Below are 27,271 nucleotides of genomic sequence, written 5' to 3' on the forward strand. Positions count from 1 at the left end.
CAAAGTCACACAACATTTATTTTTAGATGTTAAAATGCAATTTTAGTTGTGTTGTAAATACAGTTAGAGTTTTCCAAGAGCTTAAGTAGTTCTAGTCGTTTGTCATTTTGAAAAACAAATTAAATATTTGAATCTACTACAACTTACTTTCTATCATTAAAAAGGGTCTGAAAGAATCACCACAACTTCCAGAATAACCTAACTGGCACCAATGAGAACCTCTAAATTTTGTTTTTAGGAACTCTGTATTAAAATATACTAAGTAAAATTATATTAAGTGCTATTTGTAGTAAATATAATCTATTTGCATTTTAGTTTCATATTTATAAATACTATTCTTTATTTTTAAAATTAAAAAACACTGCAATCTTTGTCAAACTGCAATACTCATTAGGTGTCTCCTATCACACTATGAGACAGAACAAATTATTGATGAACTCTAATCTAAAGTATTTTTAAGGAAATTAGGTCAACTTTAAGCCATTCTCCAAAAATCTTTACTTAATCTGGAATCCCACAAACTTCCAAATACAAGTGGGAAAATAATTTTTGTTCATAAAGAATGTTCCAGACTTTTAGAAGGGTCTGCATTTGATTCTGAGGGACTTAGAATTTACATATACAAAGGCCTTTGGTGTAGAATGGGCTGCCAGAGGCTGAAAACCAGGAACTAATTAAATCAATATATATGGCAATTGCATTTTCAACTTGGCATGGTATTACAAGTTATTACTATTTTTATATTCATTGAAAAATAATTCAAAACTGTGATCTTCTTTAAATATTGGAAAGGAGTGCCCTCTGATCAATTTCCTCAGAAATACTCCTCAACACAATAAAGGTCATATATTGCAAGCCTGCAACTAACATTATCCTCAATGGTGAAAAGTTGAAAGTGTCTCTCTAAAATCAGGAACAAGACAAGAATGCTCACTCTCACCACTTCTATGTAACATAATACTAAAAGTCCTAGCCAGAGCAATTAGGCAAGAAAAAGAAAAAAAAGTCATCCAAATAGGAAAGGAAAGAGTAAAACTGTCTTTGTTTGCTGACCAAATGATCTTATATATATAGAAAACCCTAAAATGTCTACAAAAGCAACCTAAAAGACTGTTAGAACATTAAATGAATTCAGTAAAATTGAAATTTGCAGGTGATAAAATCAACATATTAAAATCAATAGCACTGCTATATACCAATGACAGAATATCTGAAGAAGATATTATGAAAACAGTCTCATTTACAATAGCAAAAAATAAAATACTTAGGAATAAATTGAGCCAAGGAAGTAAAAATTCTGTACACTGAAAAATCTAAAATATTGATGAAAAAATTAAAGCCTAAGCAATTAAATGGGAAGATATTCCATGTTCATGGATTGGAAAAATTAATGTTGATAAAATGTCCATACTACCCAAAGTGATTTACAGATTCAATGCAGTTCATATCAAAATTGTAATGTTATTCTTCATAGAAACAGAAAAAAAAAATTAAATTTGTATGAAACCACAAAATTCTCTGAATATCTAAAGCAATCCTGAGCAAAAAGAGAAAAAGCTGGAAACATCACACTACCGGATTTTAAAGTGTATTACAAAGCTATAATAATCAAAAGAGCATGGCAATAGCATACAGACACATTTGCCAAAGTGACAGAATGGAAAGACCAGAAGTAAATTCATGCATTTATGGTCAATTGATTTTTGATAGTTACCAAGAATACACAATAAGGAAAAAATAATCTCTTCAATACATGGTTTTGGGAGAACTGAACATCCACAAGCAGAATTAAATTAGCCCCTTCTCTCACACAATATAGTAAAGTTAACTCAAAATGGATTAAAGTATACTTTAATTACAAAATGAAATATTAACAAAATAAAGAGACAGCCCACATATTTAAAGAAAATATGTACAAACTATACATTTTTAACCCACATATTTAAAGAAAATATGTGCAAACCACACATTTGGTAAAGGGTTAATATATAAAATATGGAAGAAACTGAAACAACTTAAAAACAAGAAAACAAATAGCCCAATGAAAAAAATGGGTAAAGGACCTGAACAGACATTTCTCAAAAGAAGGTATACTAATGGCCAACAGATATATGAAAAATGTGCTCAGCATCACTAATCATAAGGGAAATGCAAAGTAAAACCACAACGACATATCATCTCACACCTGTTAGAATGGCTATTATCAAAAAGATGAAAGATAACAGATGTTGATGAGGATGTTCAGTAAAGGGAATCCTTTTACATTATTGATGTAATAACAGCATGGAGATTCCTCAAAAATTGAAAATAGAACTACCATATGATCTATCAATCTCACTTCTACGTACATATCCCAAAAAAGTGAACTCAGTATGTTGAAGAGATAACTGAACTATGTTCATTGCAGCATTATTCACAATAGCCAAGATATGTAATCAACCTACGTGTCCACTGACTGATGAATAAAGTATGGTATATATATACACAATGGAATACTATCCAGTCTTTAAAAAGAAGAAAGTTCTGTCATTTATAAAAACATGAATGGACACTGAGGCATTATGCTAAATGAAGCATTGTACAGAAAGATAAATACTGCATAATCTCACTTGTTTTTTGTTGTTGTTGTTGTTGTTGTTGTTGTTTGAGACGGAGTCTTGCTGCGTCTCCTGGGCTGGAGTGCAGTGGCCGGATCTCAGTTCACTGCAAGCTCCGCCTCCCGGGTTCACGCCATTCTCCTGCCTCAGCCTCCGGAGTAGCTGGGACTACAGGCGCCCGCCACCTCGCCCCGCTAGTTTTTTGTATTTTTAGTAGAGACGGGGTTTCACCGTGTTAGCCAGGATGGTCTCGATCTCCTGACCTCATGATCCGCCCGTCTCGGCCTCCCAAAGTGCTGGGATTACAGGCTTGAGCCACCGCGCCCGGCCTAATAATCTCACTTGTATGTGGAATCTATAAAAGCCGAACTTGTAGAACTAGATAGTAGAATGGTGTAAGGCTTGGGATGGAGTGTAAGGAAGATGGGGAAAAGAGGAGATGTCAAAGAGTGCAAAGTTTCAGTTAGACAGGAGGAATGAGTTCTAGTGATCTATTGCGCAACATTGTGACTATGATTTAAAAAAGTGTATTTCAAAAATGGTAATAGAGTAAATTTTAATTGTTCTTACCACCAAAAATTGATAAGGATGTGAGGTGATGGATATGTTAATAAGCTTGACTTACTCATTCCACAAGATATACACATCCTAACATATCATTGTACCTCATAAATATATAAAATTATTATTTGTCAATTTAAAAAATCTTTCCTACACTGAACTCATGCCAAAACTATGACTCTTCTTTTTCTCATCTTAAATTAACATATGTACAGGAGAAAACTAATATTTGTCAGTCAAGATTTATTTTTGGCTGGGTGCAGTGGCTCACACCTCTAATCCCAGAACTTTGGGAGGCTGAGGTAGGCAGGTCACTTGAAGTCAGAAGTTGGAGACCAGAGACCAGGCTAGGCAACATGGCAAGACCCTGTCTCTACTAAAAAATAAAAAAAAGAAAGAAAAAAAAAGATACCTATAAAAATAGCCAGCATGGTGGTGTATGCCTGTGGTCCCACCTACTTGGGAGGCTGAGCTGGGAGGATCACTTGAGCCCCAGGGATGGAGGTTGCAGTAAGCCGAGATCGCGGCACTGCAGCACTGCATTCCAGCCTGGGTGATAGAGTGAGACCAAAAAAAATTTTTTTTAAGATTCATTTTTGTTATACATTATAAGTAAGGTATAAAGAAATACAGTATCAGTATATTTTCTCCAACAGTATATTGTACTTCACTGCTTCTGTTTAACAACTTGGAATATAAAGGCTGTTTGCAAGGCAGGAATAAATTTCTTGTCAATAAAAACTGCATTTAATAAAAAAATTATGCAGTGCATGCATGCATATCTAGCAAAACAGAAAAAGAGAGAAACAATGTATTGATGAAATGAATTAATACTAAACATGTAAATTGCCCTTGCCTTTGGAACTGAGATTATAAATTTGTTTCATAGTCAACTGAGGTGTGATTAACATTTAGGTACAAGGGTTATTTAACATTTAAGCACAAAGATTTCTCCATGAGTTACTTTGGATTTATAGGATGACTCTTACCAGCATTTCTTTTGAAGCTGTGTCTTATGGAAGATGAGATGTTCAAGCACATTATTCAACTGAGGACTGTTATTCTGAACACAAGACCAAGCAGCAACACAGTGCCAGAGCAGGTGGTTAATTTCATATCCTCCCTGATTAAATTGCAAATGTTTCAGGAATTAAAATATAAAAATATATCTGAGAAAGAATACTCTGACTTGAACAAACATGAAAATAAATTTTAAATATACAAATGAAAATTCATATTCTCTTACACTTTATATTTCACCAAGTGGAGCAATTTACATAAGCATATTTTTGAAGTACATATAGTTAACCTGAACTTAATGTATGTATTTTTCACATGGGTCCCTTGTGTTCAATGATGTCAGCTCTACAATATGGCAAAAATTCTGGATCCCATAAGAGATGGCTATTAGACACAATTGTGGTTTGTAGATTCTATGTGACTTAGTTCTCCCTGACACTTGAGAAAGAAGGAATGGGGAAAGTTTGCACAAAATACTAACAGCAAATTATGTTTTAAAATGTGGATTTCTACTTTAAGGACCAAAATATATGCCTAGCAAGACATTGTCAATGACTGTTAAGTAACTATTCTTAAAGCCTAAAAATTCAGAAAACAAATAAGCTGTTGTTTAGTTTTTTTCTTAGAGTGCTTCCCAATAGTTTTATACATTTAACTGGTCTACTAAAGTAATTGGTAGAAAATGATGACATAGCATTCTCTAAATTTTTGCCAACAGTGAAGATTCAAATACACATCCTGTGATAGGTACTCCAATTGTTAACTTAGTTGATACTTTGTGATTTTTATGTAACAATGAAGCAGAATCTAAAGGGCTTCATAATTCTTATTATATAAAACAACATCGGGACTACAATTTAATTTTATGTTGAGTACTTTTCAGATAGAAGGCAAGAAGTTCATACATAAATTTTAAGCTATTTTAAGTTTCTAATAAAGAATTTAGTTAAGTCCCATAGTTGTGTGTTTATCTACTTTATGTCAGGAATTCTGTTACATTCTGGAGATAAAGGCATGAGGAAGACAACATCTGTACAAAGCTACTGACTCTGGGGAACAATAATTCAGAAAAGCAAATGAAAACAATTCAGTGTTTAGAGTGTTACAATACACCACACAAAAGCACTATTCTAAAATAATGTAAAGCATTAGTCTGAGACATACTAACTTCAGTAAATCCACATATAACTCAATTTCTGCTTTATGGGTAGGGTCTACCCCAAAATTGGAACCCATAAAAATGAAATTCTTTTCTCAAATTGCTCTAGTTGTTTCAGCCTGGATGCCTGACAATCCTCAGATTGCAAACTTATTTTGAATAAATAAGTAAATAAATATGTTTTAAAACTTTGGAATGACTTAAATGATTAATTTATAATAAATATTATTTTAATCATAGATATTACAGGACTACATAAACTATTCAATTAGGTCAACCATTCTTGCATTAATGTATTTATGTACCATCATCAGAGAAAATTCAGAAAGCATTTGGTAAAGAAAAAAATCAGGATTTAGACAATGAACAAGATTTGAGTTTTATCTTTAACTTTATATTATGCCAATTTTATACATTGTGGAGAAATAAAAAGCATCCTCTCATGTCTGGGAATGATTGACAAGCTGGTCTGATACAGCCAGGTGATTTTGATCTCCTATTGGACATAAACTCAAAAAATAGCAATTTCAGACAATATTACTCTGAGACCATAAGAAATAAACAAAGCCACTGGATAATTTTTTTCTAAGCACAGATATAAACAAAGTCACTGTGCCACCCACAAAATACCTAATCATAGGTATGATTGCCACCACTTTTTGACAGCATCAGACCTCTAGAGAGAATCATTGCCCCCACTTTTTGACAGCATCAGACCTCTAGAGAGAACCCTTGCTTCCTTAGAGTCTTCCCAAGATCATCCAAATAAAGTCCAAATCCTCTAGTAGAGTCCTTCTAACACTCTCTTATTAAGACATCCCATAGTTCCTTGTAGTATGTATTTCTCTCTCTCTCTCTCTTTCTTTGTCTCTGTCTCTCTCTGCAACAAGTAATAAACCCAATATGCCTAATTGCAGATGTGTTCCTGGTGGTCTTTAGCAGTAGAACATTGGCATCATCAAGAGGAAAGGAACCTGCCACACCTGTGAATTTTCCAGATAAGTAGGACTTATTATTTAGTCTCGGGGATTTTATGTATTTCAAGCATTCTTTTCTTTTTTTTTTTTTTTTTTTTTGAGACACAGTCTTGCTCTGTCACCCAGGCTGGAGTGCGATGGCGTGATCTCAGCTCACTGCAACCTCCGCCTCCCCAGTTCAAGCAATTCTCCTGTCTCAGCCTGCCAAGTAACTGGGATTACAGGCACCTGCCACCACACCCAGGTAATTTTTATATTTTTAGTACAGACAGGGTTTCACCATTTTGGTCAGTCTGGTCTCGAACTCCTGACCTCAGGTGATGCGCCCTCCTCAGCCTCCCAAAGTGCTGGGATTACAGTCGTGAGCCACCACGCCTGGCCCATCGAGCATTCTTCAGCAAGAAACATTTTTCCAAATAAAAAATAAATTTATCAAACTTAAATGAATTAATGTAATGATGATGATTATGTGATTTAATACAATCATCATGTATATCATCAGTGCAGAAGACCAAGAGTGAGCAATGTTGCTTACTCTTGGAGTTCTGTGCCTTTACCCTAAGTCAGTCGTACTCAAGGTGTGGTTGGCAGATAACTGCCATTTGCAAACTGTTAATGAGAGCATAAAAAATGAAAAATATATATTTAGAAACTTTCATAACAATCTGAAAAATAATTATATATATATTCAGTCTATTAAAAATTAAAGCTTGTGTTTTTTCGTCTTTTCTATTCTAGTACAGTAATTTGTTATTATTATTATATTTTACAAAATTATCCATCTGTGATGGTTTGAAAATTTAAAAATAAATTAAGTGAGATCTTTTAGCACAGATAGTTTGAAAAGCACTGAGCACTGCCCTAAATGACTCCCAGAGAACTTTTTTCCCCTCCCTTTCTTCCTTCTTTCTCTCTTTCCCTCCCTCTCTTTGTTCTCTCCCTCCTTACTTCCCTTTCTTCCTTTCCTTTTTGGCTTTTATAACCACTTTCCACAGTTCTTTCATCTCCCTCCTTTGCTGTGCAGCTTTGGGCTGTCATTTGTAGCTGGAACAATGCCTACTTTGAGAAGCCCACCTACAAAAGTGTTGTTAATCTACTGTTGGCTGAAAATTCAGTTAACACCACCAGCCTAGATTTTATGCAAATTTAAGTACATAAATTCTGAGTGTCTGACTAGGCTCTCTTTTATCACAGAAATGAGCTTTGAAGCATGGGCTCTATTTTGGCTGTTCAGGGACAGCTTTCTGGGTTTCATGTAGTTTTCAGTCATTTGGGGGATGGTTGACATTGCCATGAAAGGATCTCCCAATACGAAGTGTTACCTGGATAATTTGACATGAATCATAGGATAATGCTCCTAATTTTAAGGAGTTTATGTCTCAGTCTAATAATTCTTAGTAACCATTTACAATTATAGGACAACACAAAATGTCCCGAACTTAGGTAATGACTTTGGCTTACCAAAAAGTGTTAGAGAATGAGATTGCTAATCATACTAGAATGTAAACTCTGTGTTTGCTAGTTTTCAGAGAACTATTTGTACTTCAGAACAGGTGAAACTATTTAATAAAAGGTCTACTTCATTGTAGCAGAGTTTAAATCTACCTTCTCCAAATAACTATTATTACTACCAGGTGACAACTCTGCTTAGAAAATTCAGCTTTGCTAGTGAGCAAAGGACAGAGTGGAAAACTCAATCCAGCGTTCTGGCTCTGCTATCCAAAAGAGCTAATTAAGTGTACCATTTGTCAAAGTCAATGGAAACTCTGTGTCTGGATCACTTAAAAAGACATTAAAAAGAGAAATGGGGTCCAACAGCAGAGGAAAGGAAATTTCCTATTCTTAAGTGGAACCCATGCTCATATGGTGTGTATTCTAATGTATCATAACATCCTATAGAACTTTCAATGCAATTTTGGTAGCACTTTGACAACAAATTAAGTAATTATGACTTTATTCCAATGCATATAAGAATACTAAAAATCAAATATTTTACAGTGGTCAAAATATGTGCTATAGACCTTTTAGCATTATCAAATGATAAGGGCAGTAGGAATAAGTTCACAAATCCTCTGCTAAAATATACTAAAACAATCATAAAGAAAGGAGAAGAGACTGATGCAAATGTATCTTTTATATTTCCATTTCTATCACTTTTATATCTTTTTTCCTCTTTCCTTTCCCAGGTGAGAGAGATGGGTATTGAATGAGTAAATACTCAACTGAACTGGAAAGGCTGGTTGTACTGGACAAATTGGGCTGAAACTGGGGAACTTTAAGATATGCAGTCCAGCACTGACTGAGTGCTGATTAGCTAAATTAGTAAGTTTAGCAGCACTGTGGCTATGCTATCCTATATTTATATCTTTATATTATGAGATAAGAGGAGGAGAAAAAGAAGGGCAATAAACCTGATAGGCCAAACTCTGTTATAATCCCCTTACAGGATCACATGGATAGAGCTGAAATAGAATTTAGAAGAGGTTGAATCTCAGCTTTGTTCTACAAAGTGGAAAAAGGCACAGAGAGATTTAGTGACTTGTCCAACTCTAAGCTGATATGTTCCTTTCATGTACTGACATTTTTGCCCCTTCTAATTCAGGCTGAGCTGTACAGCAGTAAGCTTCCATTTGCTTGCTGTGTGTGTGCACCAAGAGTGACAAAATGGATTCATTCTTAAAGCGCATCAGAATCCACATTGACAGTTGCCTACCTCATAACCAGACCATTCACATTGCTAAGATTTCATGCAATCTTATTTGTTTAAGGGAAAAACATTCTAATCACAACAGTAAGTCAACATACTTACATCCTTAGATGAAAATACTATAGTTCACTGTTTAGGGTACAGTGATGTCCTAAATACATATTTTCAATAATTATTTTTTACATTTGCATGGCATTTAATACTTTTATAAAGCACATGCTTTTTTTTGCAATCTTTATAACAATGCTGTAAAAGAGTTCAGACAGATTGATGATGATGATGATGATGACTATGACAATAATGATGACTTTTTAAAGATATGCAAATGGGAGTTTGGTGAGATCGGTGGGCCTCTCCTAGATCACAGAACCAGTTGATAAGCAGGTCTGTTCTCTTCATGATCAGTGCTCTTTCTGTTGCTCGATATCTTTCATTATCTATTTACTGTTAAAACATTTTTTATACTTAAAAACAGATCCCTTTCTCACGAGGCAATTTGTGCTCATTAGTAATTATAACCAGAAGGCTCAATTTGCTTGGTAAATGTCACTTGTTACATAAATGGTGAACTAGTAATGTGCCAAAGAGAAAACATTTAGGCCCAGAAAGTATTTTCTCTTACAAATAGATGTGTTTGAATGTTTTTTCTTATATATTTAATTTATAGCCGATTTTAAAAAGGGCTCACAGGAAGCATGGGAAAATTATAAGGTAACACACAACATCATCTAAAAAAAGAATGTTCCTCAAATTTCCTTAGGTGTTTCAACTTGTGTAATGTTAAATGTATTTTTCCTTTTTTAGAAGTTATAAGAAAAACAAATTTTCTATTTATAAGCTATAAAATAATAACTATGTTTAACAAAAAATAAAAGAAGGTTTTGAAATGCTTACTGGTCTTTTTTGGAAAATATGTGAGGAAAGAAAGGCATTATTAGCCCCAGAGATTAAAATTTGTCTTTTGAAGTGTATTAATCAATAAGGTAAATACACAATTATATGGCTCGCTGTACTTGTGTTTACATAGTACTGTTTATTAAATACCAACAAATTATTTAATTAGGGCTCTTTTTAAAGATTACTAATATCTGAGTTAGAAATTAAGAGATCTATCACAATCTAAAGATTATTATCATTTGCCCATTTAAACTATTTTTTAAAGTTTTCAGTTGACTTTAATAGCATATTAAATGTTATTTATTTTTTATTTTATTTTATTTTATTTTTTGAGATGGAGTTTCCCTCTTGTTGCTCAGGCTGGGGTGCAATGGCACAATCTCGGGTCACCGCAACCTCCACCTCCTGGTTCAAGTGATTCTCCTGCCTCAGCCTCCTGAGTAGCTGGGATTACAAGCATGCACCACCACACCTGGCTAATTTTGTAGTTTTAGTAGAGACAAGGTTTCTGCATGTTGGTCAGGCTGGTCTCAAACTCCCGACCTAAGGTGATCCGCCTTCCTTGGCCTCCCAAAATGCTGGGATTACAGTTGTGAGCCACCACACCTGGCCATTGAATGTTATTTCATATGAATTATGAAAGCATAAAAATTCTATGCCTGCTTTCATAAATAACTTGCTCTTTACACACTTTCCCTTTAATAAAAATATAATATCTTAAAATGTTAACTTACAAGTCAGTCTAAATTATGTTGCAATTTTTAGTTAAGTAGGTGAGATGGAACTTATGAAGAAGAAGATGTTATGGCATTACTCCATTTAAAGTAGTAGTGTTATATACTGATACCTCACTACTCATCCTATTAACTACTCTCCAGGAACTGTGCATATGGTCGCATGAAATTTGTCTCTTTGCTGTTCACCCCTCCTCCACAGCTAAATGCATCATTCCTCAATGCCTACTGTATTGACAAGCACCATTACTTAATCATAGTAATCATATCTGATGCATCATGCAACAGGATATACCCACCATACCAGATTACCCACCATATCAGAATCTGTGTTCTCATGTCTTTTCTTATTTTCCACAGGGTTAAAAATTGATTCAGAACGGAGTTCTCTTTTACCTATAATTTCCGAGGCTTTCAGGATGAATTGCACATTTGAAAAGATGTTTGGATACTTGTGATATGATGCTCCAGAGAAAGAAAGTGCTATTGTAAGAAAAATCATCTGTGAGAAATATTTTATTAATATTTTGCATTGCGTTTCATTTGTCTTTTAGCTATTAAACTATAATTAAATTCAGTACTTAGATGCAGAAACTGCTGTAGTTTCCTATTTAAGATTTATAGTGTTATGTATGCCCCCTGGTGGTGTAATAGAATACTAGACGGTAAATAATTTATATGTTAAGCATTTATATATTTCAGAACAGCAATTTCATAATCATTGAATGCCCAATTAAATATAGTTACTGTTCAACAATGCTTGGAAACTTCCAGATGAAAATAAATCAAGTTATAACAGATGCTGCATTCATAATGGATAATTTTGACATTGTAATTCTACAAAGGAATCAATGTCATTGATTCTAGACCAACATTCTCCAGTTTTATTCCTTCTCAAGATGTTATTATTTACAACAAAATGTTGTAAATAATACAAACAAGATGTCGTTATTTACAACAAGTTGTAAATAATACAAACAAGATGTTATTATTTACAACAATAAGGTAATTTAACACAACACCATGTTATATTTAACAGAATCATCTCAGTGCTGCTCTTTCTATAAACTTTTAGACAAACTTTAGGTTTTAGCCCATCCACATAATGGAAAAATTAATAATGACCATTCTACTGGACAGCTATGTGGAGAGATAGCAGCTGCTGATAGCTTCAGGTAGAAAACAGCCTATTGTTAAAGGAAGAGCTGTAACCTAAGGCTCTATTATATGGTAAGAGGACAAAATTGGGGGATTTTATTATTGTACATGAAAGACAGATTTTTTTGAGGGGGGTATATCCTCAATAACAAGCTAATATGAGAACTTGAGGGTTTTACTCAAATAAAAAGTTGATTTGCCATAATCATCTGAATATTTGATAAGTCACTATGCTGAACACAGTGAGGAGTTAAGAAGAGGTCATATAATTTAATGAAGATATAAAAACAAGTGAGATGTTAGACAAGAATTCCTATTCTATCTGTCTACAGCCACATCTGATCAGGACTTACGCTAATGGTATTAATTGATCAGTCTCCGTAACACTTCTGCTATTACCTTTTGTTCCCTCCTCCATGACTTTTGTCACCAAATATTATTCCCTTTCTTTATCTTGAGTCTCTCCTTCCCTTATGCTACAATACACTAATATTTTGACTTTGTTTTATCCATCTAAACTATTGACATATTTACATATCAGCATAAATATCTATAGCTAAGCTTTTTTTGAAATAGTTAACAATTTTTGCCTTATGCTTAAAATTTTCCTCACTGTTTGTTTACCTCCAATCTGAATTCTGCTTCCACCTCTCCACTGGGTATGCTCCCAAGATCAGCAGTGATTTTCTGATTGTAGAAACTCATTATTTTTCAGGCCTTCTACTATTTAATACTTCTATGGCAATATTGATTTTGAATTTCTCTCCTTAAACATAATCACTCCCTCCTACCTCCCTCATTTCTCTTTTCCTGGGCCCTGTTACACCAACAATCCATTAAATGTATGTTCCCCAAGATTTCATTCCTGGAATTAGTTTCTCCCTGCCCCTTGTCCACAGCCATATTAACATGGATGACTGTCAATTCTATATCCCAGGCAGGCTTCACTTATTTCCCTAGTTCCAAATCTATGTTTTCAACTGCTTGCTGGGTATATATACCTGAGTGACCTTCAAATTCAATACGTCCAATATTTCTCCAAATTTTTCCTAGTTCAGAACATCATTATCTCAATTCTATTACTCAATATGCAAAACTTCAGCTCCTGCTTGAATTTCTCACTGTTATTTACATATAGCCTAGATTCAGTGGATCACTAGGTCCAGAACCTTGACCTAGTGGTTCTAAATATGAATTTAACTTTCCTGAAATTTAGGGAGGTAGATACTATTACAAATAGGAAAACTGAGTCACAAAAAAGCTCATACACTTAAGTGACAAAGTAAAAAACAGAATACAGAATGAGGATTACCAGCATCTGGAGCAGGGAGTAGGTTGCAAGATGGATGGGGAAAGGGGAGATATTAGGGTGCAAAGCTTCAGTTAGATAGAAGGAATAAGGTCTAGTGATCTATTTCACGACATGATAACTATAGTTAATAATAATGTATTGCACTTTTCAAAATCGCTGGAAAAAAAGTAGAGTCAGATTCTAAATGTGCTCACCACAAAGAAATAACAAAAGTATGGGGGTTGGAGGAGCAGTGAGCTGAACAAATACAATCTGGCCCTGAAGCTGTGCTCTTCAACACTGCACCTATTATCTTATGAAAAATAAAATGCAGCTTACATTCTTTATAGTGACAGTCTGAGCTTCTCAAAATATAACATAAAACATTTATAAGTGTAAAAAATAAAAGATATTCTACCATATAAATATGGTTGAAGCCTAAGTAAATGTTGCTTAAAACTTTCTAGATGACCATGCAGGAAAAATATAAAAAGTCGTAAGAAGACCAAATAGCCAATCTGTCAAAAGAGAAAAGAAAAAAGCATTTTTATGTTACATCAATAAATGTTTAAAAATCATAAGAAAAATCAACCATTATTTTATTACATTTTCTTTTGAGAAAACAATTTTGAACTCGTTCAACATTATGTGGTTTTGAAATAACATTAAAACATTTATATCAAGATTGAAATGCTAGCTCAGCCAAAAAACTTTTATAAATCATCTCTATACTACATATAATGACTAACACTAAATGCTATTTTGTTCTATGTCCTTTAGAACAGTGTTTTTCAAATTACAAGTCATACCCTTTAAGTGAGTCATGAAATCAATTGACAGGAGATTTTTAAATAAAATAAAAGGGAAGAAAAAACATAGTTTATTGTACAATTCCTTGTTTCAGTATATAAATGAATATATATTATGTTATCTGGATTGCAATGCAAAGGGTATTTCTTTCTACGCATCTCAGTCAACAGTTTGAGTACCATCGCATTACATAGTGTTGAGAACTATCCTACTTCTGCATAATATGCTGAGCTAAGCTCCTTATTCCCTCATGAAAAAAGACCTCTCACGGGGTCATTATTAAATAAGCAGTGCAAAATCTTACTTCCGTAAGATTAGTAAACTTATAGTTTGTTTTACACAGACTACATAAAATGGAATGTCTGCAAAAATAATTTGCAACATTTTACAGAAAATTATAAAGAACACATTAACTATAGAAATAAATGGAATACAGTTTCTAAATTATGGAGAAGACCCAAATAACAGCAATAGCTGTCATTATCGTGTGTGTGTGTGTGTGTGTGTGTGTGTGTGTGTGTGTGTGTATCTCCAAATCCTCTTAACAGCAATGCAGGGTATCATGTAACAATATACATGTAAAAAGAAAATAAAACTAAAAAGATAAATCTAACGAAATCTCAGTGTGTCATCCAAGACTATAAAGTAAATAAGTAACATTACTGGAATTTGAACCCAGAAATGTATGTACTGCTCCAAAAGCCATGAGCTTTCTACTATGGCAGTGATTTCCACATTTTTTATTACAAACCTCTATCACTACTAATAAATTTTGAGAATGCATCATTAATATTTATAAATGTATTCATAAAGTATAAACATATACATTTGTAGACTTAGGAAGTACACAAAAATAACATGTTTATAAGGCATGCCCAAGGGGTCTCTTCATACAAACAACTTTGTTAGAGTACTGTGTTTCTCTAAGATACTGAAGTTAAATGTGAAAAAAATATTTAAAAGAATAATGAAATACTCTAGATGACAAAATTAAAGGAAACTATTCTCATAGATATAGACAATGAATGAATAAGTGATCAGAAGGGGGATAAGTTAATATTTTTCAAGGACTATAGATAAATAGTGAAAGGAATATAATATTAAAAAATGTAACAAGGGACAAAATAGAAAATACATGACAAGCATGTCAGTATGAATAACATCTGTATTTATACCTCAATTTGGTCATGGATTTCACCTGACCCAGAGACTATCTTTAGGTATAGCTATACTTAAAAATGATTTTAAAAGCTTTCATCTTAATATTCTTGAAGGCCAAATTTTTATTGACAAATCTACCTTTCTATATTGTATATTGGACTTTCTATGTATTGTTCTTCATGTATTATTTGTGTACATATTCTCTTTGTTGTCTGACAACTCAAGCTTTGCCTCCTACATTGAATTTCAGCTTGTCAGTTTCTCTTTCTGAGCTCTCCCACATTTCCTTCATTTGACCTTTACCTCCTCCTTCTCTCTTTCTATTTTCATCTCTTCTTCTCTTTTTTCTGACCCTTTTAGCTGGCTGTAAAATTGAAGGCTGGATAATATTTATCATGTGTCGAATTTTAATAGTTGTATGTTTTTGGTTTTTGCATAGAATCTTGATGATCACTGCATATGTTTCTATGTAATACATATAAAACTGTTGTTGCTTTTATATTATTCTCTATACTTCTGTAAACAGGATTCAATCATTAAGAATATTGTACACTTAGAGCTAGATAGAAAGGAAAGAATGTAAACAAAATATAAAAGAAATAATATTGGTGGATCATATATTTCTGGATTTATTCAATCCTGAGCTACTTCTCCAAAGGAGAAACAAAAGAATGCATATAGAGTGGGTGATGCCTCTATGATAATATCCTTTAATAAAGCATTCCATCAAAAAGAAAAGAACAAAAGGGAGATATCCAATAGTCTTTCAGATATGTAATGAAAACCCTACAAAGGCAAGGAGGACAACTAAAATGTTTTCTTGCCTGGGTTCAAAGTACTTATAGAGCATGCTTATTTCCAATAGATAGTTATATGGGATAGAATAATAAAAAGCAAGCTTTAAAAATACTAAATCTTGGGATTCCAGTTGAAGATAGCTGACTAGAGACACTGCATACTCACTCTCTCCAGAAAGAAGAGCCAAAATTATGAATCAATAATCACGCCTCAGATGGAACAACTAGGAGAGAACACTGGAGTACAATAGAGAAGTTACAGGAAATACTTGAGACACAGAAGGTGATATGGTTTGGCTCTGTGTTCCCACCTAAATCTCATCCCGAACTATAATCTCACGTGTCAGGGGAGGGACCCAGTGAGAGGTGATTGGACCACGGGGGTGGACTTCTCCCTTGCAGTTCTTGTGACAGTGAGATCTGGTTGTATGAAAGTGTGTGGTGCTCCCCCTTTCACTCTCTCTCCTTCTCTAACATGTGAAGATGTGCTTGCTTCTCCTTCACTTTCTGCCATGATTATAAGCTCCCTGAGGCCTCCCAGTCATGCTTCCTGTTAAACCTGTGGAACTGTGAGAATATTAAACCTCTTTTCTTCATAAATTACCTAGTCCCAAGTACTTCTTTATAGCAGCGTGAGAATCAACTAATACAGAAGGGAAGCAAAATCGGCTGGGAACACATAGGGGCTTGCTATTGGGGGAAAGGGTGTAAGAACTTCAGTGGTCTATGTCCCTACCATGGACTGCAACAATCTGAACCATGGCAGAGCTCCTTGACACACATATTTCCTGACATTAACATGGACAGTGAGCTAGAGACCCCCAAAGGACATTGTACCAGACAGAGAACTTTTGCTGGTTCACTCACACCCCTGAGACCTAAGCAACTACAGCAGGATACCATTGTGAGAGTACAGCCATCATAGGGTTACATCCTCCCTTTAGAAACATAGCCTTCTTATCTCCACATCCCAGGAACCCCCACTGACATTCCCTAGCACCTACCTGGTGGGCTACAGTGGCATAGCATTGCTGGAAACAAAGGTGCTATGGGGCCCCGGTACTGTGGCCCACAAGTAGTATTACTTCCCAGAAAAGAGATGGTGCAGTGCATTAACACTGCAGTCTCTGGGACAAAGGAAACCAAGGCACACACTTTCCAGAGCCTGAAAGTTTCCTGTCTGGGGCTATGAGAAGAAACCCTGCCTCACCAGTAGCACAAACTCTGTGTTCAGGCTTGCAAGCAGAGAGTGAGATCCATTCATACCCCCACCTAACACTGCAGCAGCAGTTGCTGCTACTGGGCATCCAAATGAGAGCCAGCTATCTGGGGCTGGTGGCGGTGACCCCACTTCCACTGGTGGAGTGGCCTCTGTGTTCAGGTTCATGCACAGGTATTCTCTCTCCCACTCTGCATACCTCTGCAGGCTCAGCCACTGCTGCTGCCACTGGAGGCTAGGGCAGGTGAACCAGATGGCTCCTTGAGTGGGCCTGGATAGTGACCACACTCCTACTGGTTGAATGACTTCCATGATCAAGCTCATGTGCAAAGGGCAGAGCTGCTTACCTTTATGTGCACCACTGCAGTGCTGCTACAACTGAGAACAGGCAAGCCTGAGAGCTGCATGACTAGGGCTGCAGGTAGAGACTGCACTGTAGCTATCTCCAACATCAGCATGCACTGCTCAGGACCTAGAAGGTTGTCCCACAACTGCTACTGCCACTACCTACACCACGCCACCTACCCAGGGAATCAAGAACTCACTCACCTGCCTGATCCACCAGTGTCACTACCATGATCTAAGTAAACTACCTAGAATCCCAAGAATTGGCCTGCCTGGTCCTGTTAATACCGGAGCAAGTATCTTGTACACAGGGGCACAATAACAGGCATACTCGTCCCACTGCTGCCACCAATGGGGACCAAAGACTAACCCATCTGAAATCCCTGTCCCCAAGCAAAACTTCACCATAGCCTCTACTCTTAACCACACTGTAAACCACTGGGAAATCATAGATACCACTGATGCTGTTGACAGCCAAATAAATCATATAGGGACTACACCACTGCATGCACTTAGAATCAAATACAAAGGGTCCTACTAACCAACACTATGATACATCTTCAGGAAAAAATCCTCTACTGTGAAAACAAATTCAAAAAAATGGAATAAGTGAATGTTACACAAGATACACAGTTATCAATGTAAGGAAACATGAAAAAACAGGGAAATATGACATTTCCAAAGGAACACAATAATGCCCCGGCAACATGTCCCAATCAAAAAGAAATGTGTGAAACCACAGGGAAAAAATCAAAATTATGATACTAAAGAAATACAGTGAGATACAAGAAAATTTCAAAAAATAATACAAAAAGTCAGAAGAAAACAGTTCAAGATTTGAAGGAGAAATTTATGAGAGATACATATCATACAAAAGAACCAAACAAAACCTGGAATTGAAGAACTTCTTTAATTAAATAAAAAGTACAATCAAGAGTTTAAACAGTAAACTAAAACAACAGCAACACAAATAATCTCAGAACCTGAAGACCTAACTTTTGATGTAACTCAGAGAAAACTAAAGAAAAAATAATGAAAAAGAAAAAACAAAGCCTCTGTGATATATGTGACACGATACAGTGACCAAATACATGAATTATTGATATCCTTAAAGGTAAAAAGTTAATGAAAGGCTTCAAAAACTTATTTAACAAAATTTAACTTGAAATCTTCCCAAGTATACCAAGAGATTTAGACATCTAGATTGAGGAGACCCCACAAACCCAAAATACTTTTCCATGGTACATTACAGTCAAACTGTCTAAAGTCAAAGACAAAGAGAAAATTCTAAAATAAACAGAAAGAAAAATCATCTAGTCAGCCTTGAGCAAACTAAAAGTGGATTTCTCAGCAGAAAACTGCAGGCCAAGAGAGAATGGAACGATATATTCAAATTGCTGCAAGAAAAAGCACTTGACACTTGAAAGACCCAAAGATACTATATCCAGCAAAATTATCCTTCATAAATGAAGAAGAAATAAAGTCTTTTACAGACAAGCAAATGCTAAGATCATTCATCATCATTAGACTAGCCTTACAAAAAATGTTCAAGGGAGTCCTAAACCAGGAAGAGGAAAGATGATAGTTATGATCATGAAAACATATGAAACTGTAAAACTCATGAGTAAAGCAAAGACACAAAAGAGGAAAAGACTCAAATGGTACCACAACAGAAAATTAGCAAACCACAAGGAAAAACAATAAGAGAAAAAGAAGAGAAGAATACACAAAACAACCATGATATGGTTTGGCTCTGTGTTCCTACCCAAATCTCATCTCAAATTGTAATCTCCATGTGTCAAGGGAGGTTCACGTGAATCATGGGGGTGGTTTCCCCCATGCTCTTCTAGTGATAGTGAGTGAGTTCTCGAGATAGCTGATGGTATTATAAGTCTTTGGAGGTTCACCCTTTGTTCCCCCTTTCCTGCTGCCTTGTAAAGAAGGCCCTTGCTTTTCATTCGCCTTTTGCCATGATTGTTAAGTTTCCTGAGGCCTCCCAGCCATGCAGAACTGTGAGTCAATTAAACCTCTTTTCTTTATAAATTGTCCAGTCTCAGGTGTTTCTTTATAGCAGTGTTAAAATGGACTATTACAAACCAGAAAACAATTAACAATATGACAGGAACAAAATCTCACATATCAATAATAACCTAAAAGTAAATAGAATAAATTCTTCACTTAAAAGATATAGGCTGGCTTAATACACTTTTTTACAAACATAATTTAACTATATGTTGCCTACAAGAAATGCACCTTACCTGTAAAGACACAGACTGAGAGTAAAGAGATGGAAAAACGTACTCCACACAAATTGAAATTAAAAGCAAGTAGGAGTAGCTATACTTCTATTGGATAAAACAGACTTTAAGTCAAAAAAGGTTTTTTAAAAAGGCAAAAACATCAAATAATGACAAAGGAATCAATCCAGGAAGAGGATATTATAATTCTAAGTATATATACACCCAACAGGGAGCACCCAGATTCACAACACAAATACTACTAGATCTATAGAGAAACATAGACTCCAATACATTAATAGTGGAGAACTTCAACACTCGTCCCTTAGCATGAAACATATTTAGATATAATATCAACAAAGAGACATTGTATCTAACTTGGACTCTAGACCAAATGGACTTTAAAGATAGTCACATAATATTTTTCCCAACACAACAACAGAATGTACATTCTTCTCGTTAGCACATGGAATATTCTCCAGGTTAGATCATATGCTAGGCAAAAAATAAGTCAACAAATTTTTAAAATCAAAATCATACCAAGTATCTTCTCAGACTACAATGAAATACAACTGGAAATCAATACCAAGAGAAACTTTGAAAACTATAAAAATACATGGAAATTAAACAACATGTTTCTGAACAACCACTGAGTCAATTAAGAAATTAAAATGGAAATTTTAAAAAAATGTTTTGAAACAAATGAAAATGAAAGCACAACATATTGAAACCTGAGGGACAGAGCAAAAGCAGTGTTAAGAAGGGTTTTTATAGCAATAAATTCCTGCATCAAAGAAACAGAAAGATTTCAAATAATCTAATGATGCACTTCAAGGAATTAGTAAAGCAAGAACAAACCAAACTCAAAATTAGTAGAAGGTGATAAATAATAAAGATCAAAGAAGAAATAAATGAAATGGAGACTAAAAAAGCAACACAAAAGATCAACAAAATGAAAAAGTTTTTTAAAAGATAAAATTGATCAACTGCTAGCTAAACTAACCAAGGAAAGAAGAGAGAAGCCTACTCAAACATAATCAAAAGTGAAAAAGGAGATATTAAAACTAATACCACAGAAGTACAAAAGATCATCAGAGACTATTGTAAACAACTATACACTAACAAACTGGAAAACTAGAGGAAATGGATAAATTCCTGAAAACATATGACCTACCAAGATTGACTCAGGAAGAAATACAGAACCTGAACATACCAATGAGTAGCAAGACTGAATCATTAACGAAAAGATTCCTCCAAAAAAGAAAGCGCAGTACTAAATGGGTTCACTACTGAATTCTACCAAATAGATAAGGAAAAACTAATACCAACACTTCTCAAATAATTTCCAAAAGTTAAGGACAAGGGAAATCTCCCTATCACATTTCCCAAGGCCAGCGTTACCCTAATACCAAAACCAGAAAACGTGCAACAAAGAAAGAAAACTATAGGCTAATATCCCTAATGCACATAGACTCAAAAAACCTCAACCAAATACTAGCAAACTGAATCCAATAGCACATCAAAAAGATTATACAACATGTTCAAGTTGGATTTATACCAGGGATTCAAGAATGATTCAACATACACAAATCAATAAACACGATATACATCACAACAGAATGAAGGACAAAAACCACATGATCATCTCAGATGCAGAAAAAGCATTTGAAAAAAATTCAACATCCCCTCATGATAAAAAGTCTCTGAACTATGCATAGAAGGAACATGCCTCAAAATAATAAAGACCATATGCCACAATTAAATATCATTTCACTCCAATTAGAATGGCTATTATTAAAAAGACAAAAAAAATACACTTGATGGCGAGGATACAGAGAAAAGAGAACTCATATGCTATTGGTAGCAATGTAAATTATTACAGCCACTATGGAAAACAGTGTTTAGATTTTCTAAGAAACTAAAAACAGAACTACCATACTATCCAGCAATTCCACTAGTGGGCATTTATCTTTTAGGAAGATAAAGAAAATCAGTGTATTATAGGAATACCTGCACTCTCACGTTTACTGGAGCACTCTTCACAATAGTAAAGATATGGAATTAACCCAAGAATCCATTAATGGGTGATTCGATAAAGAATATGTGGTGTATATACACAATGCAATACAATTTGGCCATAAAATAATGAAATATCATTTGCAGCACTATGAATGGAACTGGGAGCCATTATGTTAAGTGAAATAAGCTAGCCACAGAAATACAAATATCACATGTTCTCACTCACATATGGAAGCTAAAAGACTTGATCTCATGGACAAAGATAATAGAATAATATTATAGATATTAGAGACCAAAAAGGGTGGGTAAATAGGAGGGGAAAATAAAGAGAAGTTGGTTAATGGGTACAAATACAGCATTAGAAAGAATGTTTGATAGCAGAATAGGGTGACTATACTTACCAACAATGCCTTGCATATTTCAAAGTAACTAGAAGAGATGATTTGAAATGACGCAAATACATAGAAATAATAAATACTCAAAGTGACAGATAGCCTAAATATCCTGACTTGATCATTATACATGCTAGTCATGTAACAGACACTAACATGTACTTCAAAAATATTTAAAATGTTATTTATATATCAATAGGACAAAGAATAAGGTAAAAATTAGTAAATCTGAGAACCAAGGTAGATGTGTAGCATCATAGCTGAGAGTTCACTGGACTCCGGAGCCACACTGAATATCAAAACTCTCTCTGCTTAGACTTTGGGGAAGTCACTTAAAACTTTCTGTGCCACAGTGACGGATGTGGAATATGAAATTATGAATAATCCTCTTAGGATAGTTGTGGTAATAAAATAAGTTAATGTGTCTAATATATTTAAAGCATTTATCATTGTGTAAGGCACATAGTTAAGTAAGGTTTAAGTGTTTTCAGCTGCTATCAGAACTGGTACAAATTGGCTTGGCAGATAACAGGGCATGTGCAAAGTATAAGCAATATGCTCAATGCATAAAACTATATTTTGTAGCTATTTTTTTCTTGCTAGCAGAAATACAAAAGACAAGAAATGGAGAAAAGTCACTGAAGGAGATGAGAAAGAGGAGATAAAAGCCAGACTTGCTCCATGTTTTTTTATTCCACTTAAAAAATTTTATTACATTTATTTTTTCATTATAAATATGTATATTTATATTTTATATATTTTATGTTTACATATATATTGTTTTCATTATAAATATAAATACATATTTTTAGTGGACAGTTTTGGAAATACAGAAAAAAGAAAAAAAAACATCATACTCGCACCATCCCAAGACAGTTATTGGTAATATCTTGACTATTTTCTTCAATCCTCCTTCTATGCAAAGCTCAGTTTTTTGCATGGTTAATTTCTATTATGTGTTCTCTATATCTGCTTTTGCCTAGTATCTACTTTTGCCTGGTCTCCACAAGTCTTTTACTACCAAACGTGTCAGAGAGCATCTAAGCTTGACTTACATGACTGAAATGTGGTTGTCTCCCCAAAATGTTCAACTGATTGCCTGATTCATCAATGTTCTCTCATGTTTGATTTCTAACAGTTTATAATCAAAATCTAATTAAAAAAACAATTTCTGCATCATTGATTTAATTTGTTTCATTCATATATATAAATATGTGTGTACATACATATATATATACAAAACCATCTTAAAGAAATACTTTTAGCCTTTCTTTTCTCTCTTTGCAGTAAAACCACTAAACTATATTTATTTGACTAATAATGTATTTTACAGCAGTCAACCATGATCATCACCGAGAGTGAAACAATATGATCTCAAGGATCTTATAAAACATGAGTTACCTGAAAAGAGTTTTTCATTTTATAGATCTAAAGTTACATAGAATATTAGAAGAACAACTAAGCTTCCCAAATTAGGCAGTTATTTAGGGTTATTTGTTAGCATTTTTAAATGGTAGAGGAGGTGGCATTTAAAAGCCCTTAAAATAGAAAATAAAAACTATATATATATATATATAATACACTTAGAAAAACAGTTAAGTATATTGTTTTTTAATGAAATGTTATTTTCTTATGTAGTTTGTGAAATTATATTTTCTCAAACTACTATCTCCATTTAGATATTAAGCAATAATAATGTACTACTCACAATTAGAGAAGATTAAACTACCAAACAATATTCTATAATAAAACGAAATGTTCTGTTTTGATCCTAAAACAGATGTCATGTTGTTACATGTAGTATATGAAATATTTAAGAACATTAAGGAGTTTTTCAAAACATACCTTTACTAGCTTTATTTCAACTGAATATAAATATGTTTTGAGGGATGCATCACAACAGAGTCTGTATAAAACCGATTCCGCAACAAAAAATAAGGCAGGCAGATGATCATAATCAAAGGAAGCATGGTCCAGAGATGCATAAAGCATATTTAAAGCTTCTGAAATATTAAAAATATAGAAACTGCATCATTTGAAAATCATCCTGTTTTTCTACATGCTATAATTACTTTTTATAATTATTTCCTACCATTAAGACCAAATTGCAGTTTTAAAATGTATTTACAAATTCTTTGACACCTTTCTCATCAAGAGGTGATGTCTATACACCCTTCTCCTTAAACTTGAGCAGACCCTGTGACAGCTTCAAGCAATAGAATGGAATGTGGCAGAAATTATACTATGTGACTTCTAAGACTGAATCAGAAAAGGCACCACTGCTTCTACCTGTATCTCTCTCTCTCTCTCTCAAGGTACTAGCTTTGGAACCCTAAGTTGCCATATAGGAAGTTCAACTTCATGGCATGAAGCAACTGAAACAGAAACCACCAAGATCGAGAGGCTAGAGGAAGGAAGAAATGTCCAAGGGGGCTCAGCTATTATAGATCCAACACTATACAGGCCCAACACTAAATAAATCACCAGGTCACACACATAGTGGTGGAGAAATAGGACAGAACTGGATGATAAAAGGCAGTGCTCAAGATAAAAAGGGAAGAGCAGAAGACTAGAGAATCAAAGTAGAGGAAACAGGGCCACCCTGTGAAGCTGAAGGAGGAAGAATATAGAGATAAGAGCCTAGAGAAAACAGCTTCTCAAATCATTACAAAAGTTTTGAGGGGCTTCCATGTAAATATATGAGGACGAACAGCAAATACAGGGACTTGAGGAAAGAAGAATCCTGACATGCTCAAGGGACAGGAAGGAGGTCAGTAGGGCTGAACATAATGAGTAAGTAGGGAGGTAGCCAGGAGCCAGCACATGCAGAGCCCTATAGGCCATGATATGGAGTTGGGGCTCATTTGAGTGTAATCACAAGCTGTTGAGTGCAGGGTGGACTATAGAATGAGGAGCAGACAAAAGTACAGGTAAAACACCTATTCAGTTATTTTAGTTGTGAAGAGAGTAAGAAGTCATATTGAGAGTATTATTTAGAGTTCAATATGTGAATGTATTGAAATGCTTTTGCTGCATGTAACAGAAAATATAACAAAAATGTCTTCAAAATAAAGAGGTTTATTATTTCACAAGATTAGAATTGGAAAGGTTCCAGGGACAGCTAAGATAGCTGCCCTCTAGATGCACATTTCTTTCATCTTCTAGTTCCCCCCTCATGTGCATGAGGATTGTGATGACTGCACAAACTCCAGGCATCATGTTCTTACCAAGCAAACTAGACAGGAACAAACAAGAGTATAGGGAGGAAAGGAATGCTTTTTTTCCCGGACATGTCTTTTTCGAAAGCAAGTCAACAAAAAGTACAGGAAATAGAGCTGTCTTTACATCACTTTGCCGAGGATCAGGTCATGTGACTAACCCTAATCAAATCACTGGCAAGTGAAAAGGAATTACCATAATTGATTTAGACCAGCAGTCCCCAACCTTTTTGACACCAGGGACTGGCTTTGTCTCATAAGGAGCACGCAGCCTAGATCCCTCACGTGTGCAGTTCACCATAGACTTCACACTCCTATGAGGATCCAATGTCACTGCTGATCTGACAGGAGGTGGAGCTCAGTAATGCTCACTCACTGGCTCCTCACAGCCTGTTGTGCGGCCCAGTTCCTAACAGACCACAGACTGGTACCAGTTCATGGTCCGGGGTTTTGGGACCTCTGATTTAGACCATCCATGATTCACCCCCGTCAGGTTGGGCAAGGGCCAGTCCTCTTCTAAATCACATGACTAATTAAAACTGAAATTTAATTGTCAATGAAGAGCAAACAGCCTCTTCTTGCTGGTAAACCAAGAGTGTTTACCTCCATATCATTTAAATTATTAATAGAGGTCACGCTGTGGATGGCACTGTGATGAAGGACCATAAAGGCAAGTTAAATACAAAATAATTCTTCCTGCTGCTTGAAAACTCCTAGACAGCACTACAAAACCTAATTTACATGGGGGAAATTCTCTCTGAACTCATGTGGTTAACATTCTAAAACTATTTTAAAAGGCATATATATACAATTTAACGATAGTGATGGAAGGAATTTTACCCCCTTAGAAATAACGTTAAATTTTTTTAGATTAGTTAGAGGATGTTTTAAAGGAGGCATAAATGAGGAGTGATAAATGAAAAGGTAATGAGTCTTGCTATTTAAAATAAGTGGAAAACAAATGGTCATTTGATTAATGTTTTATAAGTAATAATTATAAAATGAACAAGCAAATTTCTCTAAAGTCTAGTGCCTATTGTAATTGGAAATCACTAAATGACTTTTTATATTAGTTTTTAATTAGTTGCTAATTTTAGCAAAAAAGTAATAAAGACTATGCTGAGTAAAGTTTTGAAAATAATTTTATCACTAAAAAGCTAAGTAGTTAAAATCATAAATTCTAAATTACAAAATGAATTTTCAAAATAAAATGTATTTCGATAGAGTAGAAGAATTTCTTGTCTTCTGCACAATTTTTAAAAATTAAAGTTCTCAAATTATGCCTTCACTGATAATCTAGAAAATGCTTAGGATACCTAATAAGAATTTAAAGTACATACCATCTTGGATTTCCCCTTTGCATTGAGCCAGATATATTACTTCAATCCATGCAGCAGGAAGATGCACATGCTTCCCAGAGCCCAGGGTTTTGAGACCCAATTTTCTCTGTTATAAGGAATCATGAAAAAGACAAATCAAAATGTACATCTTTTTATATATTTATTAATTTTTAACTCTTAATTGTGTTCCAAAAGTCATTCTATGAAGCTAATGTTCGGTGGCCAGAGTTGTATACAATTTTATATTTTTGCTTTTATTACTCAAATTTTTGGGGATTTTATGCAAACTGTATTAGTGTTAAGATGTAAAAAATGTTGCTACTATAAGTAATATCATTAGCTATTTGCTGAAAATAATTCTCATTTTTTATTTTCTAGTGATTACTTCCAATTTTTCCCCAAGAGAATGCATTTTTTTTTTTTATTTTATGAGGAAAAACACTGAAGAAATGTGATAAAACAGAAGCGAGTTTGATGCCAGTTTGCTGGAAAACCCTGGTTACTGCATTGCTGATGTGCAGAAGTTAATGAACATGAGGGAGATGATCAGGATTGCTCCACCTCCCTTATTGTGCCCACTCCTTGGACTGTTGCAGGGAACACTCGTTCAATTGGAGAAAAGTTCACTGATG

At 34.6% G+C, this 27,271-nt stretch overlaps 1 protein-coding gene across 1 annotated transcript in view; it reads right to left on the reverse strand.

The window, feature by feature from the left end:
• The window catches only part of TMEM232 (transmembrane protein 232), a 269,981-nt gene that overhangs the window by 209,122 nt on the left and 33,588 nt on the right, over positions 1 to 27,271 (reverse strand). The window contains exons 3-7 of the mRNA XM_031935440.1: positions 26,640 to 26,745; positions 23,927 to 24,084; positions 13,520 to 13,619; positions 10,969 to 11,135; positions 4,148 to 4,281 (exon numbers count right to left, since the gene is read on the reverse strand). Of these exons, the coding sequence (XP_031791300.1) occupies positions 4,148 to 4,281; positions 10,969 to 11,135; positions 13,520 to 13,619; positions 23,927 to 24,084; positions 26,640 to 26,745 (665 nt within the window). The remainder of the gene's footprint in view (positions 1 to 4,147; positions 4,282 to 10,968; positions 11,136 to 13,519; positions 13,620 to 23,926; positions 24,085 to 26,639; positions 26,746 to 27,271) is intronic.

Source organism: Piliocolobus tephrosceles, chromosome 4, assembly GCF_002776525.5.
Source record: "Piliocolobus tephrosceles isolate RC106 chromosome 4, ASM277652v3, whole genome shotgun sequence".
NCBI lineage: Eukaryota > Metazoa > Chordata > Mammalia > Primates > Cercopithecidae > Piliocolobus > Piliocolobus tephrosceles.